Genomic DNA, 24,255 nt, shown 5'->3' on the forward strand with positions numbered 1-24,255 from the left:
GATGCTTTGCTGGAGAAGGTCTGCACCTGTCACCCCTGGGATTCAGGTTACTGGCTAAGGCTCTTGCCACCCCTATAGTGCCTTTTTTAGGCAAAGTTCAAAGGACAAAACCACCACCATAACAGGTAAAAGCAAGCAAAATCTGAAGGTAATGCTACTCAATGCTAGAAATCTAAACCTCAAAATGCACTCTCTCGATGCACTCCTAAAAATGGAAAACATCAATATCTGTGCAGTAACTGACACCTGGTTCAAGGTTCCAGACAGCACCCCTGCAATACCAGGCTACAACTCTTATCACACTTTTCGACCACCACACCAGGACCAAAACACTAAAAGTGGAGGAGTGTCCATATTCACCAAGGATATTCACACCACCAGGCTAGTTGCCCAACACAATTCATCTAAAATTCTCCAGGAGCAACTAACACGAGGTAAAACTGCAATCCAAATTGTAGCTTAATACAGATCCCCCACCATGCCCCAAGATTCTCACTACACCTTTCTAAACATACTGCAAAATATTAAGATACAACCAAACACCCTAATACTGGGTGATTTCAACTACTCTGCCATTAACTGGGAAAACTACTCGTGTATCAACATAAATTCCAATGCCCTGGATCAACTAATCCATAGTTACACCAGGGGCCCCACTATCCTACACCTGGTCATTACCAATGGGAAATCGATGCTCCACACCTATGGTCATCCCCTTGTTGGGCAAGTCTGACATCCCACCCCCACCCCCCCCAGTAAGGAAACCTCCGTAAAAAACTTCTCCAAAGCCAACTTCATGCTATTCAAGTCAGAAGTGACAAACGTCATGACACACATGCAAATGGGAACTGAAAGTTCAACTGCTGAATCCTACACTAAGGCACTGTATGAGCACATCCACTCGTGCATGAATCGTGCCATCCCAAACAGAACCAAGATGCTCTCCTCCAAAAAAAGGAAGCCAATCTGGTGGTCCCCTGCCATAAACAAACTTTACAACAAAAGGAAGAAACTGTTGCATAAAAGAGGAAAATCCCAGGATGCAAAAAACTCCCTTATCAGTCTCAGTAAGAAGCTGAGATCCCTCATAAAATCCTCCAAAGCTAGTTACGAAAATAAAATTGCCAAAGATTCCAAAGACAACCACAAGGAATTCTATAGCTATGTCAAGAATCTAAATGGCAATGCTCAGATCTGCTCTGAGCTACAACAGAATGGCATTAAATATACTGATCCCAAGGATATTGCCAATATCCTGGCAGATCGATTCAGTGCCAACTTCACCCCCTCTCACCCCGTAAAGGGCCCATCTCAAAACTGAAAGATTGCCAAATTCCGGTAATAACGGCCACACAGGTAAAAACCACACTCTCCAAAGCTAAGAATACAGCATCCATGGGACCAGACATCCCGGGCTGTGTACTACATGAATTACAAAATGAACTGGCACATCACCTAAATTACATGTTTAATCATAGCCTCACCTCAGGCTTCATGCCCAGAGTGGCTCACAACTACAGTTATCCCACTCCACAAGGGGGGATCCACCTTGGATCCTGGGAACTAGTGCCTCATCAGTCTGACAAACCTGATCTGCAAGGCCATGGAACGTATTATCATGGAACTTATAAAAGAAGACATTGGCAGCCTTCAAAACACTGGACCCCACCCAGTTTGGGTTTGTGAAGGGCCAATCTTGTCTCCTGAACCTGACTGACTTCTTCGAATCAGTCTCCAAAGCTGTGCACGAGGGTAGGGCAGTCCACAGACCCTATCTGGACCTCACCAAGGCCTTCAACACCATCACCCACTCTGGAATCATAGATAAAATTACTAAGCTGGGCATAAATCCCTATGTCACTTGAAGGGTTGCCAACTGGCTTACTGACAGAACCCACACTGTAAATGTAGCCGACACCAAATCCAGCTCCAGACAAGTGGAGTACCTCAGGGTTCAGTCCTGGGACCACTCTTGTTTGGCATCTACTTTCTGAAGTACAGGCCAACAGTGAGGGACTCAGACTAACAAAGTTCGCAGATGACTGCAAACTGGGAGCCATTATTGAATCCCCAAATTATGTGGATATTCTACAAAAGGGCCTTACAGATACATATACTTGGTGCCAGAGCCATGGGCTCAAGCTCAATGCCAAGAAAAGTATAGTTATCCCCTTTGGGAAAAAAAATGTACCCGTGAATTACCACATAGGTGGCAGTACACTAAACACCGAAAGTGTGATAAGAGATTTAGGGACACAGGTGGACAGTGGTCTCACCTTCGATAACCACATCGCCACAACAGTCAGGAAATCCTTCTATGTGGCACACCTCATCACTAAGGGCTTTTCATCCAGAAAAATGGAGGTCACTGTCCCACTGTACTCATCCCTCATTAGACCCATTATAGAATACAACACCCCATTTGGTATGTACCTCTCAAGACATCTGCAACAACTGGAAAAGCTGCATAAATACCTTACTAAAAGAATCACAGGCCTAAAGCAGATGCCCGTTGCTGACCATCTAAAAAATCTCCAGCTATACTCTGTCACATATCTTCTACTCAGAGGCGATCTCTGCTTAACATACAAGGCCATGTCAAACCCAAAGCTGTTGGACATGCTACACTTAAAGAAATCCCAATCCATCAGAACCACACTCTCCAGGGATCTAAACCTTGTCATCACAATGAACAAAACATGGTGGAGGGATAGGTTCCTAACCCAGAGACTCCCCAGACTCTGGAACAGACTGCCCATACATGTCAAGCAGAGCACCTCTTTGGCCCTCTTCAAAAGGAACCTTGACAATTGGATGGGAGAAAGGAAATTCACCCCGGGGATCACGTCAGTCACCCTGCTAAGGGAAGTAAATATTGTGGGAAGAAATAGCCAGGGAATTGTTATGGCTAGGCTTGTATAGGCCCTAGGGTCGATAGCCTAGTACCAACCTATGAACATTAATGGGTGCATGTATTGCAAAAGCTGGAATTAGACATTTAAATAAAGCTGCCATATATAACAGGTGGGAATAATGATGTCTCACCATAATGGTGATGCTTTCCATATTCTCATAGAATGTTAATGATCTTACGAGTACAGACAAAAAGGAAAGTATACGTAATTATATTAAGAAATGCAGAGTCCAAATAGAAATGCTACTGGAGACACATTTGGAAAGAATGGAGCATGTGAATTTGATAAAGAAATTATTTCAGGATGGATATTCTGCAGAACATCAGAGACAAAGGAAAAGAGGAGTACTTAGATGAGCTCAACTAATGACAGAAGAGGTAAAAAAACATTTAATAATGGCAGATTTGTAGTACAGTAGTAAGGGGGCTACTGGCAAGGGAAGAGGATTACACTGGCATGTATTCCACCTAAAACTTCCTTTCTGGAGCTTAAACAACTGTGAGAAATAATCATCCTTCAGTAGGGGAATATTAGTTATAGGTGGGGACTGGAATTTGATTTGCAACAATGAGGATGGATCTGGGGGCCCTAGAAGACAAAATATAACAAGAACGGTAGATTGCTGAAGATATTTGTGAAAATATTTTATATGAAAGATATAAATTCAGTACCAGGAACTCAAGACAGAATTTACACATTATTCTCCAAAGTACAATAACTGGGCTAGATTTGATAGAAATTACATTTTATGGGAACATGTCCATTTGGATGAGAACTTTGATACATATCCAATAACGATTTCAGATCATGTGCCAATAATTACCAAGATAAAAATGCAGGGTAATGAAGTAAAGGTGAGACAATGGCATTTACCCTCCTGCCTGGTAAAAAGAGATGAATTCAGGGAATGGGTAGTACAAATTATCTGAGAGTTATAAGGGAAGATAGAAAGTACTCCAGATGTTACAGCTACTGATTGGGTTACAATGAAAATGTAGTTTAAAAATAGGATAGAAACAAAAGAAAATACATCTGGTTAAGAAGCAATAAGAATTACTTAAAAGGGCTGACAAAGGTTAAAATATTACAAAATAAGGGGCAGCTAAAGAAAGAACAAGGGAGTACCTGGATAATATGCATGATTTTGAAAATACTGCTCATAACTCTAGAGCACAAAAATGTTTGGCACAATCATTTAGGCAACAGACAGTAAAAAGGGTTGTTGCCAAACTTAAGAAGTCCATAACAAGAAAAATAAGCAGAGATCTTGTAGAGATGTTAGAAATATTTCAGAAATTTTCTGAACATTTGTATAAAGCAGAGAAATGGGAAAATCAAGAAAAAGCAGAAATGGAAACATTTACAGAAGACTTAAGTATGCCAAGGTTAGAGGTAGACAAGGCTCAACAATTAACTGTTAAGATAGGAGGAGAGGAGATAAAAACAGAGATGTATAATCAATCTGCAGGAAATTTTCCAGGAACAGGTGGCATTCCAATGGAAGTTTGGAAGCTAGGATGGAAGAAAGTGATAAAGATCTGAAAGGTTTTGTTTAACAGTATTTAAAAGGAGTGGAAGCACCAACATCTGGGAAGAAAGCTGCGGTGACTAACACCTAAACACGGCAATGACTCATCAGGCCCAACTTCATATAGACACATTTCAATTTTACATCAGAAATGTTATGTCTATAATAGCTAAAAGAATGGCAAAGGTGCTGCCAAAATTAGATATGGATCAATATGGTTTTGTGGAGGGGTGGTAAACATTTTAGATTATTAACTGAACAATGATGATCAAAAGGGGAGCAAAATATAAGAAAAGGCCATTGCTGGTTGTGTGTCTTGATGCACAGAAAACATTCAACATAGTAATATGGGATTTTATGAGTAGGATAATGGAAGCATTTGCATTTCTTGATACAATAACAAGGTTAACTAGGAGGATATATGAGGAATCGGAGACAAGAACTGAAGTGGGTGGGTTCCTCTCTGATAAGTTGTGTCTGAACACAGGAACCAGGCAGGGATGTCCTCTTCCCCTTGTTATCTGTTTACATTTAGAGCCACTGGGAGGAAAATAAGGTGCTTAGAAATTCATAGATATAACTGGTATAGCAATCAAGAAAAGTTGGCTTTAATTACAGATGATATTATATTGTACCTGATAAAACCAGAAAACAATATCCCACTGTTGTGGAACATTTTGAGACAGTTCCATGTTTTTTGGGGATATAAAATTAATGAAGACAAAACAAAGGCTGTAAAGTATGTGCCCACACATGAGCTGGTTCAAGAATCCCCATATTTATTGGGGCAAGATAAAATGAAGTATTTAGAAGTATGGATTAAAAATAATATGTTATGGCAGCTAAGGATATGTGGGAAGAGATTAAACAAAAGATAACAGAAAAACTGAGAACCTGGAAGCTCTTGTTTATAAATATAGACAGCTGAATACAAGCAGCAAAAATGTTTTTGGTCCCTTTAGTGCAGCAGGTAAGAGTGATAAAGGATAATGAAGGAAACATATGCACAAGTGAGTAGAGTGTGTTGAAAAGATGGAAAGAGTACTTTGAGGGGCTGATGAATGAAGAGAATGAGAGGGAGAAGGTTGGATGATGTGGGGATAGTGAATCAGGAAGTGCAACGGATTAGCAAGGAGGAAGTAAGGATAGCAATTAAGAGGATGAAGAATGGAAAGGCTGTTGGTCCAGGTGACATACCTGTGGAAGCTTGGAGGTGTTTAGGAGAAATGGCAGTGACATTTTTAACCAGATTGTTTAATGAAATCTTGGAAAGTGAGGGGATGCCTGAGGAGTGGAAAAAAAGTGTTTTGGTACCGATTTTTAAGAATAAGGGTGATGTGCAGAGCTGTAGTAACTACAGAGGGATAAAACTGATCAGTCACAGCATGAAATTATGGGAAAGAGTAGTAGAAGGTAGGTTAAGAAGGGAGGTGATTAGTGATCAGCAGTATGGTTTCATGCCAGGAAAGAGCACTACATATGTGATGTTTGCTCTAAGAGTGTTGATGGAGAAGTACACAGAAGGTCAGAAGGAGTTGCATTGTGTCTTTGTGGACTTAGAGAAAGCATACGATAGGGTGCCTAGAGAGGAGTTGTGGTATTGTATGAGGAAGTCGGGAGTGGCAGAGAAGTATGTAAGAGTGATACAGGATATGTACAAGGGTAGTATGACAGCAGTGAGATCTCCAGTGGGAGTGACAGATGCCTTTAATGTGGAGGTGGGATTACATCAAGGATCAGCTCTGAGCCCTTTTGTTATTTGCAGTTGTGACGGACAGGTTGACAGACGAGATCAGACAGGAGTCCCCATGGACTATGATGTTTGCAGATGACATTGTGATATGTAGTGAGAGTAGGGAACAGGTTGAGGAGACCCTGGAGAGGTGGAGATATGCTCTAGAGGAGAGGAATGAAGGTCAGCAGGACTAAGACTGAATATATGTGTGTGAATAAGAGGGAGGATAGAGGAATGGTGAGGATACAGGGAGTAGAGTTGGAGAAGGTGGACGAGTTTAAAGACTTGGGATCAACAGTTCAGAGTAATGGCGAGGGTGGAAGAAAGGTGAAGAAGAGAGTACAGGCAGGGTGGAGTGGGTGGAGAAGAGTGTCAGAAGTGATTTGTGACAGACGAGTACCAGTAAGAGTGTAAGGTAAGGTCTACAAGAGGGTAGTGAGACCAGCTATGTTACATGGGTTGGAGACAGTGGCATTGACAAAAAGGCAGGAGTCAAAGCTGGATGTGGCAGAGTTAAAGATGTTAAGATTTGCACTGGGTGTGACGAGGGTAGATAGGATTAGGAATAAGTATATTAAAGGGTTAGCCCAGGTTGGACAGTTTGGAGACAAAGCCAGAGAGGCAAGATTGCGTTGGTTTGGACATGTGCTGAGGAGGGATGCTAGGTATATTGGGAAAAGGATGCTAAGGATGAAGCTGCCAGGTAAGAGGAAAAGAGGAAGGCCTAAGATAAGGTTTATGGATGTGTTGAGAGAGGACATGCAGGTGGTTGGTGTGACAGAGCAAGATGCAGAGGACAGGAAGAAATGGAAACAGATGATCCGCTGTGACGACCCCTAATGGGAACAGTCGAAAGAAAAAGAAGAAGAGTTTTATATACAGGTCAGGCATATTTTTATCAACCAGAGGAGAAGTTGTAGACAATAGTTAATAAAGAGTTGAAGGAATTTATCCGGGAGGGGAAAAGGGCAAGAGTCAAGTGGGATAAGCTGATCTTTCCGACAGACCAGGGTGGTTTAGGATTACCTGATTTAAAGGGGAAATTTAGAGCTAAATAATTAAGGCACAAACAGAAAGATATAATTTAAAGTGGAAAGGGATCATGTTGAAATGAGAAAAACTCAAGAAATAGAGAGCAGGATTTTGGATGTAGATCTTTAAGGAGAACAACAACAGCAACATGGAATATTATACTTCTAAAGTAGCAGAAAATATTCTAAGAACTAAGCCAACACTAGAACATAAAAAGGATATTTTGCTGATAGGCGTGACTCCAATTAGGGGTGCAGAGAACAGGCAACAGGAGACTGGAAATTACAGAAGAAAACTGGTAAAGGAACCAAGATATTAGGAGCAAATAATTAAACAGGCAAAAGTAATAGAATGGGAAGAGGGAGACATTTGGACTGCAGACTACATACTGTCTTCTGTACCAGGGATTGATGTCAGAGTACAGAAAAAGAGAAAGTAACAGGTGAATCCTGTGTGAAAGCGACCTGCTCTAGTAGAGTTTTTAGTTGAATCTAGAACAGAAGTTGCTGTTGAAAGGGGATAATTAGTAGGGCATATAAAAGACTGCATAATAACTATAGGAATCAGAGGTGGTTAAAAAGATTGGGAAGACAGACTGGATAAGCAATTTACAAGGGAGCAATGGAAGACATACTTACGGCTACCAAGTAGGCAACAAAGCCCAGACAATTTAGGATTTTTGCTTGGAAGTATTTTATTTATTGATTTATTTTATTTTGCATTTGTTTACCAGGACAGTCCAACTGGGAGAACCCATTTTCAGCGGAGGCTCAGGGAGTAAAACTCCACACAGTGACAATACATAATAATAACATTGACATAATAACTATTTTAACAATCTAACATCATGTTACTTTTTATACTTTGCTAAAAGTTGTTGACAGTTGGGCATGTTGTATAAAGTACATATACAGCACAAAAAATCATAGTAGTTAACAATCTGATCATATGGTTCTTATTGTGACTCATGATTTTATTGAAATTTGGTGGCTTAGTGAACTAAATTATGCAATATAGTATTCAACTCTATTAATGAGGGAAAAGTTGAAAAAATGAAGAGAGGAAGGTGGAGTTGAGAAAATGGAGAAAAAAGTGAATGATTTTGCTAGAGGAGCTGAGTTTGACAGGATATTTTTGATTAAGATAGTGTGATAGTGGATAGGTAGCATAGGAAAAAAAGTAATGAGAAATACTTATGTGCGACTTAGTAGCAAAATAAAAGGACAGTTTTATGAGAGAGATAGAAATTCTTATATTAGTTTATAGTTAGCTTGTGCTGTTACATGATCAGAGCAGTGAGCCTGACAAGTGTTGTTTGAGTAGTTTTAGCAACATGGTAGGAATAGAGGCAGTGCCCTGCAGTGTTTTTAGATTTAACGACTTGTAATTGTAATTTGTTTGCTGAGCAAAGTTTACTTATGTTAGTATGGTTGAAGCGCATTTAAAAGAGCTGGAGTTTTCTCAAGTTGATGATATAATAATTTGTGGGCCATGGTTAACTGGTTATAAGTTAATAGTTGTGGTAGTTCTAGTCAGGTGAGTTTTTTTTTTTTGAGTTTTTTATCTGCATTGCTATTTTTATACCCCAAGCAAAATCCAAAAAAAAAATTTCCTCAGGTAGACAACTGGGAACGCATGTTTTGGGAGTGTAAATTCCCTACAGGGTACTCTGTCAGAAATACTGGGTGAGCAAATAGGTGTAACTAAGGAAATTACTTTTTTGAGCTGGGATATAGAATCTGAATTGTCTAGAAATACTAACTTTAATTATGGTAGCTGCAAAAAACAATTACTAGAAAATGAAAATCAAAGTCTAAACCAACTTAACTTGAAGTAGTGAAGATTGTAACAAGATAAAAGAACTGGAAGTGGAATCTTTAGAAAAGGGTAGGAGCAAACTACATAGAAAAAAATAGAAATTGTGGGAACAATACATGCAGAATAATGTTTTGGAGGAGTAGTGAGGTTTAAGAGATGGCAGGAATTGAACAATTTATGTAATGCTGGATTGACGGTAATTGTATAAAAGCATGTATGTGATGTATAATGTTTATAACTGAACATGTTGACATGGTTTGCTTTCCTTTATATAAATATATGGTTGGTTACGTCTTAAGTAATAATTCAATAAACGTATTAAAATAAAAATATTGCTTTAGTAACTCATTCCCATCACCACTGCCATCATCTGAGTACAGTAGCTTAATCAATATCACTCTTACTTTCTTGTTTTAATATCATATCTATTTTCTCAACTTCCTTCTCTGTCATCATCATGAAAAGGATACCTTCACACATGATTGCTCTCAAATACATGTGCTGAATGAGAAAAGTCCAGTTGCGCAAGTCTTATATACTTGTAACAGTAGATGTTTGAATTCCTCACTGCCTCAGGCATTTTGTGTTTATCTGCCAAGGTAACCCAGTACTGGCCAGATTTCAAAAGCTCAAACTCTCCCTGCCCATCTCTTCCTGTGACAGCTGATTGGCTGAGTATGTGCTGAGAGGGAAGCTTTTAGCTGTCATAGAAGTGAGTGTTCAGGCTTCTTCGCTTCCAGGAGAAGGACAGGAAAGCACTCAAAGCCAGAATCATCAAGCAAGAGTAAATTCACTACCAGTCACAATACCAAATAAAAACCAAAACCAGCAACCAAATCAAATAGGCCGAAACCCACCTCAACTATGCACATTTTTGGGGATGGCAGGTTGATGCCGCCACTGATGCAGTGAGAATTTGAATATATAGAGTTACAGGTAAGTAGGACTTATGAAAATGTACCATGTTCATTATTTCCACTGCCTCAGTGGCATTTTTGGGTAGAATCCCAAAGCTTATTCTACCTGGAAGGATAAGGATCCAGGAGCCCCTGGAGAATGGTCCTAGAAAAGCCTGCTCTGGTCACTGAAATGAAATACAGTTTGTAGTACTTTGTGTGTTAACAAAGGACCACATTGCTACCTCTGGAATGCTTCTAGAGTCCACCCTTTCCAATATGCCACTGAAGAGGATAAAGCCCTAATCAAGTGAGCTTTATCCTTGCCTGGCAGAAGTTTACCATGGTGGGAGAAACGGCAAACAATAGCAGAGGGCAACCATCATGCAATAGTTTGCTTAGAGACTGTTTGACCTTTCTTAGCTCCGCATATGAAACAAACAGCTGTTCTGCACTCAAAGTGCTTTGTTCTGTCACGGCACTTGAGCTGCTTGTGCACCACTTCCAAGGTATAAAGAATGTTTTTCTCTCTTTGTTTTTGTATAGAGACAGAAAAGTGGGAGCTTCATCATAATAATCAATCTTTTTTTCTATTTTCTTCATGGGGTTGGGGTGTTATGTCAGCTGTCTCCATCTGTATTCAATGTTAGTCACCTACCTTCTTTGCCAATCATACCTGACTGTCGTAGGTTTTCTCTCACACAATCTAACCACCTCTTTGCTAGATGCTCATTTTCTCTTGCCTTCTTCCTGTCTGTCCCAAATTTTCTTCACCAAACTGTCTTCTACTTTTCTGCACATGTGCCTGAACCACTGTAATTTCTTCTCTTTGACCTTTTCTGCTATTGAAGTAACTTTGACTTCTGCTCTTATGTCCTCACTTCTTCGTCTGTCCCACAGTGAGCATCCTTCCACCCATCTCAGGCACTTCATTTCCATCACCTCTATCTCCCTCAGCTGCTCTGCCCAAGTTTCGGAACCATACCACAGTACTGGGAGGTGGGAGACTGGCAGGGGGAGGTGGAAGGTTGGCATAATGTTTAAGGTGTTTACCTTAAAAACACAAGGTGCAGGGTTTGAGTCTTACACGGGGTACTTGGCTAGGCTTAAAATGGCCCACAAAGGCAGTTAGCCTAGTACTAATCTATGAACCTCTAAAAGTGATCGCACACCTATTTTGTACATCTTACTTTTCAGCTTTTTTGGCATTTTCTGTCATACACTATCCCTAAAACTATGTTAGTTAGCTGCAGCTCCTTTGATTGCAGCTTTGACTTCCTCATTCACACTTCCCTTCTCCTCAACCACCCTTCCCAGATACTTGAAGCTGTTAACCCATTTCACTATTAACTCTTCTATCTCAATTCTCAGCTTCTTCTGATTTCCCCCATTTGCTGCCATTACAACTGTCTTATCTGTACTCAGTTTAACCCATGCACCATCTGTTTTTCATTCCACTCCCCTATCCTTTGCTGAAGTTCTTGCTCAGAGTCTGCCTGTAATGCCATACCATCTGCATACAGCAACTATTTTGATCTGTTCCCTCCAGCCTGTTTGCTAATGAAGTCCATAACCAGTATAAACCGCACTGGAATCACAGCTAAACCATGACGCACACCCACTCGCACTGGGAACCCTAATGCGAGACCAAACACTCTTCATCATTCAGTCACTGGATCCAAGTACATAGGCTAAATTAATTCTACCAATGTGAATGTCTTTCTTTCTTGAACGCTGACACTTGTATGCTTGTTCTCTAGTCATCTGGGATAGGCCTTTCTCTCCGGGTTTATATTACCTTTTCGAAAGGGCTGTTCATCGAACGCCCTTTCATCGACACATACCCACCGAAATACCAAAACTCCGAATGGCTACATAAGCATTTTTTTTTCCCAGGGAGAAAAAAAATCACTTGGCCATTGTCGGGAATTTGGCCTTTCCTCTACTGTAGTGCGATCTCAGAGTTGGTATATTTAAGTAGGGGGGTGTGGGGTGCACAGCGCCCCACTTCATTGTGTCTGTCAGTTTGTTTTGTTTAATGTTGGTTCAGTGATTTTTTTTCCCTGGGGAAAAAAATGCTTTTGAGGCCGTTCGAAGTTTTGGTATTTCAGTGGAAATGTGTAGATGTAATGGCTCTATATGATCAGCCCTGTCAATATCATAATGTAGACCCTTCCCCCCACACTGCTATGAGTATCCTCAGGAGCCACTTCTCCCCTAACTTGATCATATCTATTGTGACCTCATCTGAGGCTGCTGACTTCTCTGACTTAATTTTCCTTAGTGCTATTCTTACTTCTTCTATGGTGGGCTCCTCCTCTTCTTTCATCACAGGCTGTGTCTGGGACAGTACAGCTTCTGTGGGGATACTGCAGACTACTATCAAAATAAAACCAAGCAGCAATAAAACTGTGATTCTACAAAGAACCAAATTCTATGTACAACCATGCTGAAAGACTATAAAAACTGAAAGCAACAAGCACAGAAAATAAAATGAAATAAAATGTGTAACTAGCATGCACTTGAAATACTGATGCTTTAATGCATATGACAAATGTGATGTTACTTATGTAATAAAACAGAAGTAGTTAATCAATACCTAAGGGAGGGGGTGTATCATGGCACGAAGGCAGCAAATTGCGGCAAAGGGTCTATGTCAAATATTCGAACTTCCAAAATGTCAAATTCCATATGGTCGATATTTGGAAGTTTGAATATCTAACAAAAAAAAAAAAAGAAAAACGTACACTAACAGTGTGAGCTGGGGGGTAGGCCCCCCCCTGCACCCCCCCCCCACTTAAATATACCAACTCGGAGACCACACTTCAGTGCAGAAAAGGGAAATTCTCCCATTCTGCACCGTACAGCGCCATTAAAAGCCAACCTCTGAACACTTGAAATGCCGAACATATGGTGTCGACCATATAACGTTTGACATTTTAAGCACTGGAATAATTGGCATAGACCCGTGGCAAATGTACCCAAAGGTTAATTAACTTTTACATTTAAGTAACCATCCAGCAATACCTTATTGTTACTATAAAGGGGTTTGTACTTCATTATTGTTTCCTAATTTTCTTCCAAGGCTCAAAAGGTGTATTACTAAATATATTAGCATAAGGGTCTGTGGGCTTCAAAGACAAAGAAGAATCATGTATAACAATGATTCTTACATTTACTTTTACTTCTGAAAAGTGTATTCTTATAAACTTTAACAAAGGGCATAACACAAGTCTGTCCGTCTTTTGCAGTCACACAGACACTGGCATACAAGCATGCTCGCAAGCATACACACATGCACATACATGCAAAAGCAGATTAGTATTACTCAACAAATACTAAACAAGGCATGGCCACACAATTTAATAACCGCTTCTTGCGGATAGTTCATTCCTTTCTGAATAGCAACACTCCAGCATTACCATCTATCCCTAAATCTCAACAAAATATCTAAAATTATTTCATCCTTCAACCCATGCCATCCTCCACAATCAAGACGTACCTTTTGAAACTAAAACCTACAACATTAGCCGTAAATAACATATCCCCCGAGTATCTCAAACTTGGTGCTCTTGCTTTGTGCTACCCCATTTCAATCTTAATTAAACTCTCCCATCAGGGAAAACTATATTCCAAATCTCTGGAAAAAGTCTTTCATCATCCCTCTACATAAAGAAGGAAACTGCATAGATTTCTCCAACTACAGACCCACAGCCATGCTACCCTGCCAAGGTTCTGCAAAGATGCATACAGTCTCAACCTCTGAAGCATCTTACAGACAACAATCTCCTCTTCAAAACCCAGCATGGTTTCGGCCCACATCACAGTACAGCAGCCCTCCTCAATTTCACAAATACTATAAATTTACACAAAAAGTGTGGTAACCTAGTATCCTCTCTTCCTAGATCTATCTATCTTCCATCAAAAACTACTAATACAACTGTCATCCATAAATCTCCATGACACTTCCCTTTCATGGTTCCACAGTTATGCATCAAACAGACAGCAGGTTGTTAAATGGGGGGAAAAGACACCTCTATAGTCCTACCAGTATCTGTTGGGAGTCCATTAAGGTTAAATTTTAGGCTCCCTACTGTAACATTTTCATAAATGATCTCTATACAGAAACCAAACAGGCAAATATAGTACAATATGCATTGACTCTACAATTATCTGCTGTGCCCCAACTCACTGTGAACAGTAAAAAAAAATTGAAGACACATTCACATAAACAGAAACATCATGTATTTCAATGCTAACTTACTACTGAATCCCCAAAAAAACAGAAAACTAATGCTCTTCTTATCAAAACAACTCCCACTACAAAAACAAAACTTTTACATCTCATCCACAAACAAAACAAGGACCGAAGTAACACCACAAACTAAACTACTTGGCGTTACTATAGGCGAACACCTTAAATTTGACCAATGCATACTACAAGCTATTAAGAAAACACACATGAGACTTGGTAGTTTGTTCTGTGCCAGACCTCACTGAACAGGCCAACCAAAGAAAAGTACTCCCTCCTCCTTCTTCCTTCCTATCCTCCTGTATGCATCATCAATCCTGAAGAAACTATACTCCACCTACAAAATGAAACTAGAAGCTTGCTACAATAAAATAGCCAGGTTTGGTGCCAGCCTCTCATATAACACACATGCCTACATGGCTGTTAAATAGGCAAACTGGATGGAGCTACCACAATACTTAACCTACATTCAACCTCATCTACAAACAGGACCCCTGCCCATCCTAAAAAATATAATTTTACTGTATGCACCAAATGGAGCAGTAGCATCCAGGGATAAATCACTTGTAATAGCTGTCAGGTCAAACAATACTATAAATCACTAGTAATCACTATCAAGTCAAATGCACCAGGAGACAGGCTATACTCCAGCTATCACTATCAAGAGTCAAACGATATTATAAATCACTGGCAATCACTATCAAGTCAAACAATACTATAAATCACTAGCAATCACTATCAAGTCAAACAATTCTATAAATTATTGTTAATCACTATCAAGTCAAACAATACTATAAATCACTAGCAATCACTATCAAGTCAAACAATTCTATAAATTACTGTTAATCACTATCAAGTCAAACAATACTATAAATCACTGGCAATCACTATCAAGTCAAACAATACTATAAATCACTAGTAATCACTATAAAGTTAAGAAATGCTACAAATCATTAGTAATCAGTATCAAGTCAAATGTATCAGGAGACAGTCTATACTCCGGCTATCACTATCAAGACAAACAATACTATAATCATTGTAATCACTGTCAAGTCAAACAATTCTATAAATTACAGTTAATCACTATCAAGTCAAACAATACTATAAATCACTAGCAGTCACTATCAACTCAAACAGTACTATAAATCACTGGCAATCACTATCAAGTCAAACAATGCTACGAATCACTAGTAATCAGTATCAAGTCAAATGCATCAGGAAACAGTCTATACTCCAGATATCACTATCAAGTCAAACAATACTATAAATCACTGGCAATCACTATCAACTCAAACATACTACAAATCACTGGCAATCATTATCAAGTCAAACAATACTATAAATCACTGGCAATCACTATCAAGTTAAACAATACTATAAATCACTAGTAATCACTATCAAGTCAAACAATATTATAAATCACTTGCAATCACTATCAAGTCAAACAATACTATAAATCACTGGTAATCACTATCAAGTCAAACAATACTATAAATCACTGGTAATCACTATCAAATAAAAAAATACTACAAATCACTAGTAATCAATATCAAGTCAAATGCATCAGGAAACCGTCTATACTCCAGCTATCACTATCAAGTCAAACAATACTATAAATCACTAGCAATCACTATCAAGTCAAACAATTCTATAAATTACAGTTAATCACTATCAAGTCAAACAATACTATAAATCATTGGCAATCACTATTAATTCAAACAATAGAATAAATCACTGGCAATCACTATCAAGTCAAACAATACTATAAATCACTGGTAATCACTATCAACTCAAACAATTCTATAAATCACAAGTAATCACTATCAAGTCAAACGCATCAGGGGACAGTCTATACACTCCAGCTATGTCTCAAAACTATGGAACTACCTCCCACCTCACCCAAGTCAAACTGACAAATGAAATATCTTCAAATTAACAACTGAAACAATGCCTTTGCAAATCCAGAGTGTATACATGTACCTCACCAGGTTAATTACCATATATATATATATATATATATATATATATATATATATATAAATGTTGAAATGCCAATGGCAATAGCTATAAGTGCATTTTTGATCAGTTTACTTACTCTAAAAAGAAAAATCAACTCAGAATGGGAAGTACCTAGAAACTGTTATGTAAATACCTCTATGCAAATATACTGTACTACTGTATGTAAATATCCTAAACTTTAATTTATTATTTAAACGCACGTGTAAGAAATGAAACATAATTCATACTACTTGTTTTTCTCTATGGTTTTTACTGTAACTATTTACTTTCTTACTACTAATTTGATGGAAAAAGGGGCAGCTCTTGTGCCAGTCAGATTATCCCAGTAAACAAATGTCCATAAGTAAACACAGTGGTACCTTGGTACTCGTCATTAATTCATTCCAGAAGGCATGTTGAGTGACAAAAACAATGAGTACCAAACAAATTTTTCCCACAAGGAATAATGTAAACTGAATTAATCTGTTTCAGACACTCAGAAAGTCCACACTTTATAAGGCACTATATGCATTAATGGCATTTTAGTTTACTAATAAACAGTATAACTTCACTTTTAAACAGTACAGTATAAGTTCAGTAATAAACGATAGGTATAAGTTCAGTAATAAGCAGCAGGTACAGTATAAGTTCACTAATAAACAGTACAACTTTAAATTTAAAGTTTGTGTAACTCTGATGGCCTAAAGGGATGGTGGTGAGGAAGACGGTGAGTAGGAGAGATGTTATTGTTTGGAAGGATAGAGTCCCCTTCCATAAAAACTTTGGCTAACTGCCCTTCAGGGGTTCTTTCTATTTCTGTCCTTAATCACCACTGGGCCCTGCTTGAGATTCACCAAGTTTAATTTTCACTAGAAACCTATCCAATGATGCTTGTTTTTGCCTGTGTTTCAAGATGCCTCTAAAGTGGGACATTGTTTGGTCATTGAACAGATTAACATTGCGGCTTGTCAGAGCTTTGTCAGGGTGATATTTTTCCACAAAGTTTGCACTTCCACCCATTTTGCACACATTTCCTTGATTAATGAACTGGAGACATTCTCCCTTACCTCCTGCTCACCTAAAGACAGTTCCTCAGCCACTATCTGATGTTGCTCCCTCTAAAGTTCCTGCAGCTCTTCTGTGCTAAGCTCTTCTTTATGCTCCTTAACTAACTCCTCCACATCATCAGCATTGACCTCCAGGCCCATGACTGCCCCAGAGTCACAATTTCCTCCACAATACCTGTAGGCCTAGGTTTAGTCTCAAAGCCTTCGAAGTCCCTCTGAGTTATAGCTTCTGGCCACAATTTCTTCCAAGCAGAATTCAGGGTCCTGTGAGAGAGACCCCCCCCCCCCAAGCCTTATCAATAAGATTTAGGCAGTGGAGGATATCAAAATGTTTTTTCCAGAATTCTCTCAAGGTCAACTCTGTTGATGAGGTCACTTCAAAGCACCTCTGGAAAAGTGCCTTTGTATACATTTTATTTAAATTAGAGATGACCTACTGGTCCATGGGCTGGATCAGAGGAGTTGTGTTAGGGGGCAAGAACCTCACAGTGATGAAGTTAAACTCCTCCAACAAGTTGTCCTCCAAGCCTGGAGTTAGCCTATCCTTCATTGGCTTATGCTCTGGTAATGCCTTCTCTTCTTGAATAATGTAGGTCCTACTGGGCATTTTTTTTCCAGAACAAGCCTGTCTCATCAAACTGAACACTTGCTGAGGTATAACACCTTCAGCCTCTACATACTTTTTAAACATCTGAACAAATTCATCAGCAGCTTCTCTGCTGGCACTGGCTGCCTCTCCATGTCGCACTACACTATGTATGCCACTTCTCTTTTTAAAGTTTTCAAAAACCCATGACTGGCTTTAAACACTTCACCACTCTCAGCACTCATTCCACGCTTGTTGTTTTTCAACAGATCAGCATGCAACACGTTTGCTTTTTCACAAATCATGGCCTGTGAAATACTATCACCAGCTAACTGTTTTTCATTTACCCTAATCAACAACAATTTTCCACTTCCTCTAGTGTCTGTGATCTTTGTTTTGTCACAGCTTTCACTCCTTTAGCAACATCAGCTGCTTTGATGGCCACTATTTTTCACAATGGTGGAGATGGTTGTTCTTGGCATTCGGTACTGTATAGCGAGATCAGACATGCAGATACCACTCTCATATTTCTCTATCCCCTCTTTTTTCTGCTCTATCATGGTTCTAACTAATTTTCTTTTGTGTTGGCTGTTATCACTACCCATCTCAGAATCTATGATTGTAAAGTACTGTACTTATTTGCACAAAGAATAGCAAGCAAATACAAAAATGTGTACAGTGGACCTGTTCTAGAAAGCGTTACGAGTCCTAGGAAATGAGGAGTACCAAGATGATTTTTTCTAGTAAAAATGCGACAAATACCAAATCTGAGAAGTTTCGAGGCCGACAAGTACCAAGGTACCACGGTAATGTATAACAGTATAACACACACACGCACACAAGCATGCACAAAACCAGACTAAAACTACTTTATGTACAGTTACCTGAAGTTCTTGGTTAGACAAGCTCAGTTCAGGACTGGATTTTTCTTTAAGAACATTAATTAATCTACAGCTCAACGTGGAACTTCCAGAGGAATCTATGCTTGAATCAACCACATCTTGCGAAGAACCACTTGCTGAAAGATACAAAATAAGCATATGTCATGACAAAATGAAGTAACCAAATTCAGGCTCCAGGCATTTAGTCCTAGCAGGTATCACAGTAGTACAGGCCAAATTTAAATGTCCAAGACTTGTCAGCTGTAGTTTGAGGCACAGTCTACCATTTTTCCGTGATAAAAGCATTACAGAAACAATTTTTTGACAGCAAATAAAGACTGCTTATCCTTCCTAGTTTACAGACGTTTATATCATATGAATATGCTAAGCAGCCTTCCTAGTAAGAGTTTGTCTATTTACCCCCCCCCCCATTCCTTGTTTACAAAATTCTCCTTGCTTATAGTGTTCCTCAGGTCTATGAACAGTAACATTTTACTCAAAGGTATCCTGAATTCTGTTGCAATTTTGATGCCTGTGCCTCTTTGGGAAGACTGCTGCAATAATTCACCACAACTTTTGCAGACACCAAATCCTCATATTTTATTTGAGGTCTGTTGAGACCTGCACCTTTCAAATACCATCCTTTATTCTCAACTCTCTTACTTTTTTTGGAATAGTATAGTTTGAACTCTAGACATTGCTTTGGAGTACTTACAAGTCTGCCACTTTACAGTATTCATCCATCAATCACTTTTGACTGTACATAATAACCTCTCCCTCTATTTACACTGCTTTTGGCAAACATCATAAATAATTTTTGCTGCTCGCCTCTGTACTACCTCCATTTTGTCTATGTCCTGGCAAGTACAAAATGTCTTTACAAATTTGTTTTCTAGTGGTGGCATACCATAATATATGTCTCCACCTGTCTTTGCTGCCTTAGCACTCTGCCTGCTCTCATTCAGGTAATCTGATACAAGTACCCCAACTATCTGTCTACTTTCTGCTGTTGATACTGTGTATTCCTTCTATCAATTACTGATTCAGGACACATTATTCTGGAATTTCCATTGAAGTCCAATCATGACAAATCCATTTCCAATAACTTCTGCAATGACAGACATAAAAGCCAATGAAAATGAATGGTCGCATTGGTACGATTCTTGCAATCATCCTTTCATCTGAATAAACTGTACTAACTATGAACTTATGTACTCTTTTTGTCTCATCAATCTTCTACCCATGCTACTAGCCTATACCACACTCAAAGGCTGGTTAATTTGTTCAGGAACTTTCTGTTTAGTGCCATGTCAAATGCTTTCTTGAAATTCAAGTAAAAATCACACAAACACATCCACAGTTTTCTGGCTTACTACACAGGTTAAATTAAAAAAGCAAAGAATTCTGTCAGGTTTGTCAGCTCTGTTGGTGTCAAGGAACCCAGGCAACCAATGTTTGATTACAGGCAGAGGTGCCTGCTGGAACTGGTACGGCAGGTCTGGGCAAGTCTATCCTCAAAGGAAGGGAGCTGCATAGGACTGTCCTATACCACAATCCCTTGGTGGTGGTGTGATGACACCTGGTAGAAGTCCTAGGGTGTGTGCACTGGGCTCATCAAGTCATGAATGCACAGCCATCCTCACCCTGTGCACTGAAGCAAGTATATGCAACAGTATCCCCAAGGTGATGCAGGATGCTTGTCCCCAATCCAAGGGTATAAGCTGAACTTTGAGTTGGGGGAATCTTGATTGTCAGCATGTATGGGTCAAAAAGCAAAAAAAAAAAAAAATCCCATTAGGTTTGTATGCCATGAAGTTACTACATAAAGCCACACTACTGTGCATCCTGCACCACAATGGATTTCAAGATATGCCAGAATTTTCTCTTTCAGCAGCGATTCCATGAGACTAACAGAGATCAAACTGAAAGGTTGATAAATTTTCATTTCCCTTCTTGCTACCACTAGTGACCAAATGTCACTGTTTGAACTGAATGGGCTGTAACTGGTAGTGGATGAAGAAACAGCTATATGATCCAGTGCACCAACATGAGCTACATAATACACAGAATTAAAATTAAACATCAAGCCAAGTAAATAGGTAAATGTATCATGTAAGCCAGTTAGACAGATTTAATTTACTATGGAAAATGTATTCATAATATTTTTAAATATGATCTTACTAATAATAAAGAAACTGTTCTAATTTACAATGTTAAATATTTTACTAACAACCAAAGTATCGCACAGGTCAGCCTACAGGCTACAAATTACCGCAAATACATTAAAAACGTTTTATTGAACCATTTAAAACAGTGATTTGAGTACTTTCCTCTTGAATAACAATGTTATTTAGGACAAAAGCACTCAATTCACTGTTTTAAATGGTTCAATAAAACGTTTTTAATGTATTTGCAGTAATACATAGTCTGTAGACTGACCGGTGCAGTATTTTGGTTGTTATTTGTTGGTTTACATTACCGCTACACTAAACATTTTATTAACAAGTGCCTACTCCCTAACAACTAAATCTGTAACTCTGGAAAACACTCTACCATCTAGTCTAATGCAAGCAAATTATGATTTATGGGATCTAAAACTTGTTGAACTGGAAATTCCGAACGTTGCATTTTTAAGTACTTTAACTCAGCAATACTGCAGTGTTATTTATCAAGATCATCAGTCTACATTGGACACATAAATTACAAGCAGTTACTAGTCACTGTATCAAGATACCATTACAGCGGTTTTAAACCAGTTATTCTATGACAGTCCAGTGTTTTCCACAGGAAAAGCGACTGTCTTTATAAATGCAGGATGCTTATGATCCAAAGTCTAGGCTAATAAGACCAGTGACTGATAAAAGAAAGTTTACAGCATTCACTAGAGAGTCTCCTCAATACAGAAGAGAATTAAGACTATATTTTGCAACAATTTATTATGATGGTATAATGCAGCAGCAGCATATCTAAGGGCATAGGTATTCAGACAAAAGCAGTACTTGCTGTGAAAGCAAAGGATATGTGCAACTACTCTGCAGACAAGGCGGTATAGAAATTAAAACAGAAAAAAAACTGATGACTATGTGAGAGAGAGCCACCAGACCCTAGTATATTACAATGCATTAAAATAGCATCTTCCAAGTGCAGTCCAGCATTCTTATGATCTTACTTAATATGACAAGGCTAAAATTAATGTTATTTCTCCATGCAGCTGTCTGCCAACGTCTGTGTTCTGCAATCCTTCTTTTGATCTTCAGCTCTGACATACCATAAACCTAATTTGCCCCTTATGGACTGATCAGCATATAAACTTCGAGAAATTCAGGTATAATCCTAAACAGCAGGGAGACTCGATACAATACTCAGTACATCTTACCACCTTAAGCAATGGTGAGGGCTTTTTTGTTTAGGAACAAACTACTGTCCCTCCCCACTGGTGATGGACTATATTAGCAAACAGGTCGGAGGGGACAAATCAACAAAGTTGCTGAATGCAGACGATGTGGCATTACAGGCAGACTCTGAGCAAGAACTTCAGCAAAGGATAGCAGAATGGAATGCAAAACTAAAGGCACAGGGGATGAAACTAAGCACAGATAAGACTGTGGTAATGGCAGCAAATTGGGGAAATAAGAAGAAGCTCAGAATTGAGATAGAAGGGAAGATAGTGGAACGGTAAACAGCTTCAAGTATCTGGGAGGGGTGGTTGAGTATAAAGGAAGTCAGAATGAAAATGTCAAAGCTAGAATCAGACGGGTTGCAGCCAACTGGCATAGAGAGCGAGGTGTAGCCTATGACAGAAGAATGCCAAAGAAGCTGAAAAGTAAGGTGTACAAGACAGTGGTGCGACCAGTACTACTGTATGGTACAAAAACCTGGGTAGTAAAGACAGAACAGTTGAAGAAGCTAGAGGTGATAGAAATGAAGTGCCTGAGAAGGGTGGTAGGATGCACACTGTGGGACAGATGAAGAAATGAGGACATAAGAGCAGAAGCCAAAGTGGCTCCAATTGGAAAAGATCAAAGAGAAGAGATTATGGTGGCTTGGACACGTGCAGAAAAGCAGAAGACAATCTGGTGAGGAAGATTTGGGACAGACAGGAAGAAGGTAAGAGGAAGTGAGGACATCCATCAAAGAGGTAGATGGATTGTGTGAAAGAAGATCTGCGACAATCAGGCATGAATGTTGAAGAAGACAGGAGTGTGGCACTGGATCAAGAGAGTCTGCGACAGTTAACACGATACCCTGACCCCATGTAGAAAAAAATGGGAAAAAGGGGGGCTGATGATGATGATACTGTCTCTCCCTAGACACAGCGTGCAGTAATATCAATGTAAAATGAGTCCACCAATGAACTGCCAGTGCATCCTCAAGCTTACTATGACAGGACCAGAGTCTCAAGTCTCCACTGAGGACTGTAATCCCAAGCAAAAAGTCTTTCCCTTTTCCCTAGGGAAGGAAAGAAAACAAAATGCTGCTCAGTCCATATGATCTCCAGGTTGAGTCTAAAATCTGGAATGTCTTGGTACAGTTACAACTTCTGTTCCATGGAGCTGTCTGGCTAAATGCAATTCCTAGTTCAAAAAGGGAGAGAGGGCATCTGGATGAAGGACAAGTGTAATATATTCAGTTTACTTTTGTTAGCCAGGTTAGTAAAGTCATAAAACCCCCTTACAGCCACAACCCATAGGAAGGACATAGAAGTACAAAAATGGCCAGATATTACAGAATATATACAAACAATGTCGGTGAAAGAAGTAATAATCGTACAAAAATAATACATGAAAAGTATAGCATTCAAATGAATATTAGATACTGTGACAGACAGTGAAAGACTCACTGTTCTCAAACTGTAAAAATATATACACAAAAATACAGATATGAGTAACACAAGAAGTAGGTAGACAGACCAGGATGACATACTATACAACACCATCCTGACAACTGCTATGCCCTACAGACTGCCCTGCCCCATGCACAGCACAAAATCATGTCAGTGCAAAAGGAGTCCTCTGGTAATCTCCCATGCTTACTGCTACAGGATTAGAATCGCTGGTTTCTAATAAGGATTGGTGTCCCAAGGGGAAAAAAAGGTTCTGCACTTTTTCCCCAGGAAAGATGAACCAGCAAAATGCTGCTGAGTCCTTAACCCCTGACCCTCATGGATGCGGTCTACTAATCAAACCTGGATTGTGCAGGGCACACTCAGAGCTCCCTTCCCCATATTCCACATGGCTGACTAACTAGATGTAACTCTGCATCCACAAATTGGGTGGGTGTCCTGATGATGATGGTTAAGTTAAACATTTATTATTTATTTATTTTACATATTTTTTAAGCACTTTTACTGAATCATTACTTATGGCGCAGACAAACTTACATTTATATAAAAGAAAAATGAAAGTTCTGTACTTATAATGACAGACACATAGTGTCTTCTTTTCATCTTGTTCAACGTGGGTTGTTGGATCTGGATGGATCTGAGCTCTGCACCTTATACTAAAGCTTTGGATATAAAAGTTCTGACTCCTACTCTGCCAACAATTC

General features: G+C 39.2%; 1 protein-coding gene across 3 annotated transcripts in view; it reads right to left on the minus strand.

Moving 5' to 3' along the window:
- The window catches only part of DFFA (DNA fragmentation factor subunit alpha), a 561,231-nt gene that overhangs the window by 38,453 nt on the left and 498,523 nt on the right, over positions 1 to 24,255 (minus strand). For all 3 annotated transcript variants that reach the window (XM_044063154.1, XM_044063153.1, XM_044063155.1), the window contains exon 5: positions 18,712 to 18,845. In XM_044063154.1, coding sequence (XP_043919089.1) covers positions 18,712 to 18,845 — 134 coding nt within the window. The remainder of the gene's footprint in view (positions 1 to 18,711; positions 18,846 to 24,255) is intronic.

This window comes from Protopterus annectens, chromosome 2.part1, assembly GCF_019279795.1.
Source record: "Protopterus annectens isolate FY-2018-M chromosome 2.part1, PAN1.0, whole genome shotgun sequence".
In the NCBI taxonomy this organism is placed as follows: domain Eukaryota; kingdom Metazoa; phylum Chordata; order Ceratodontiformes; family Protopteridae; genus Protopterus; species Protopterus annectens.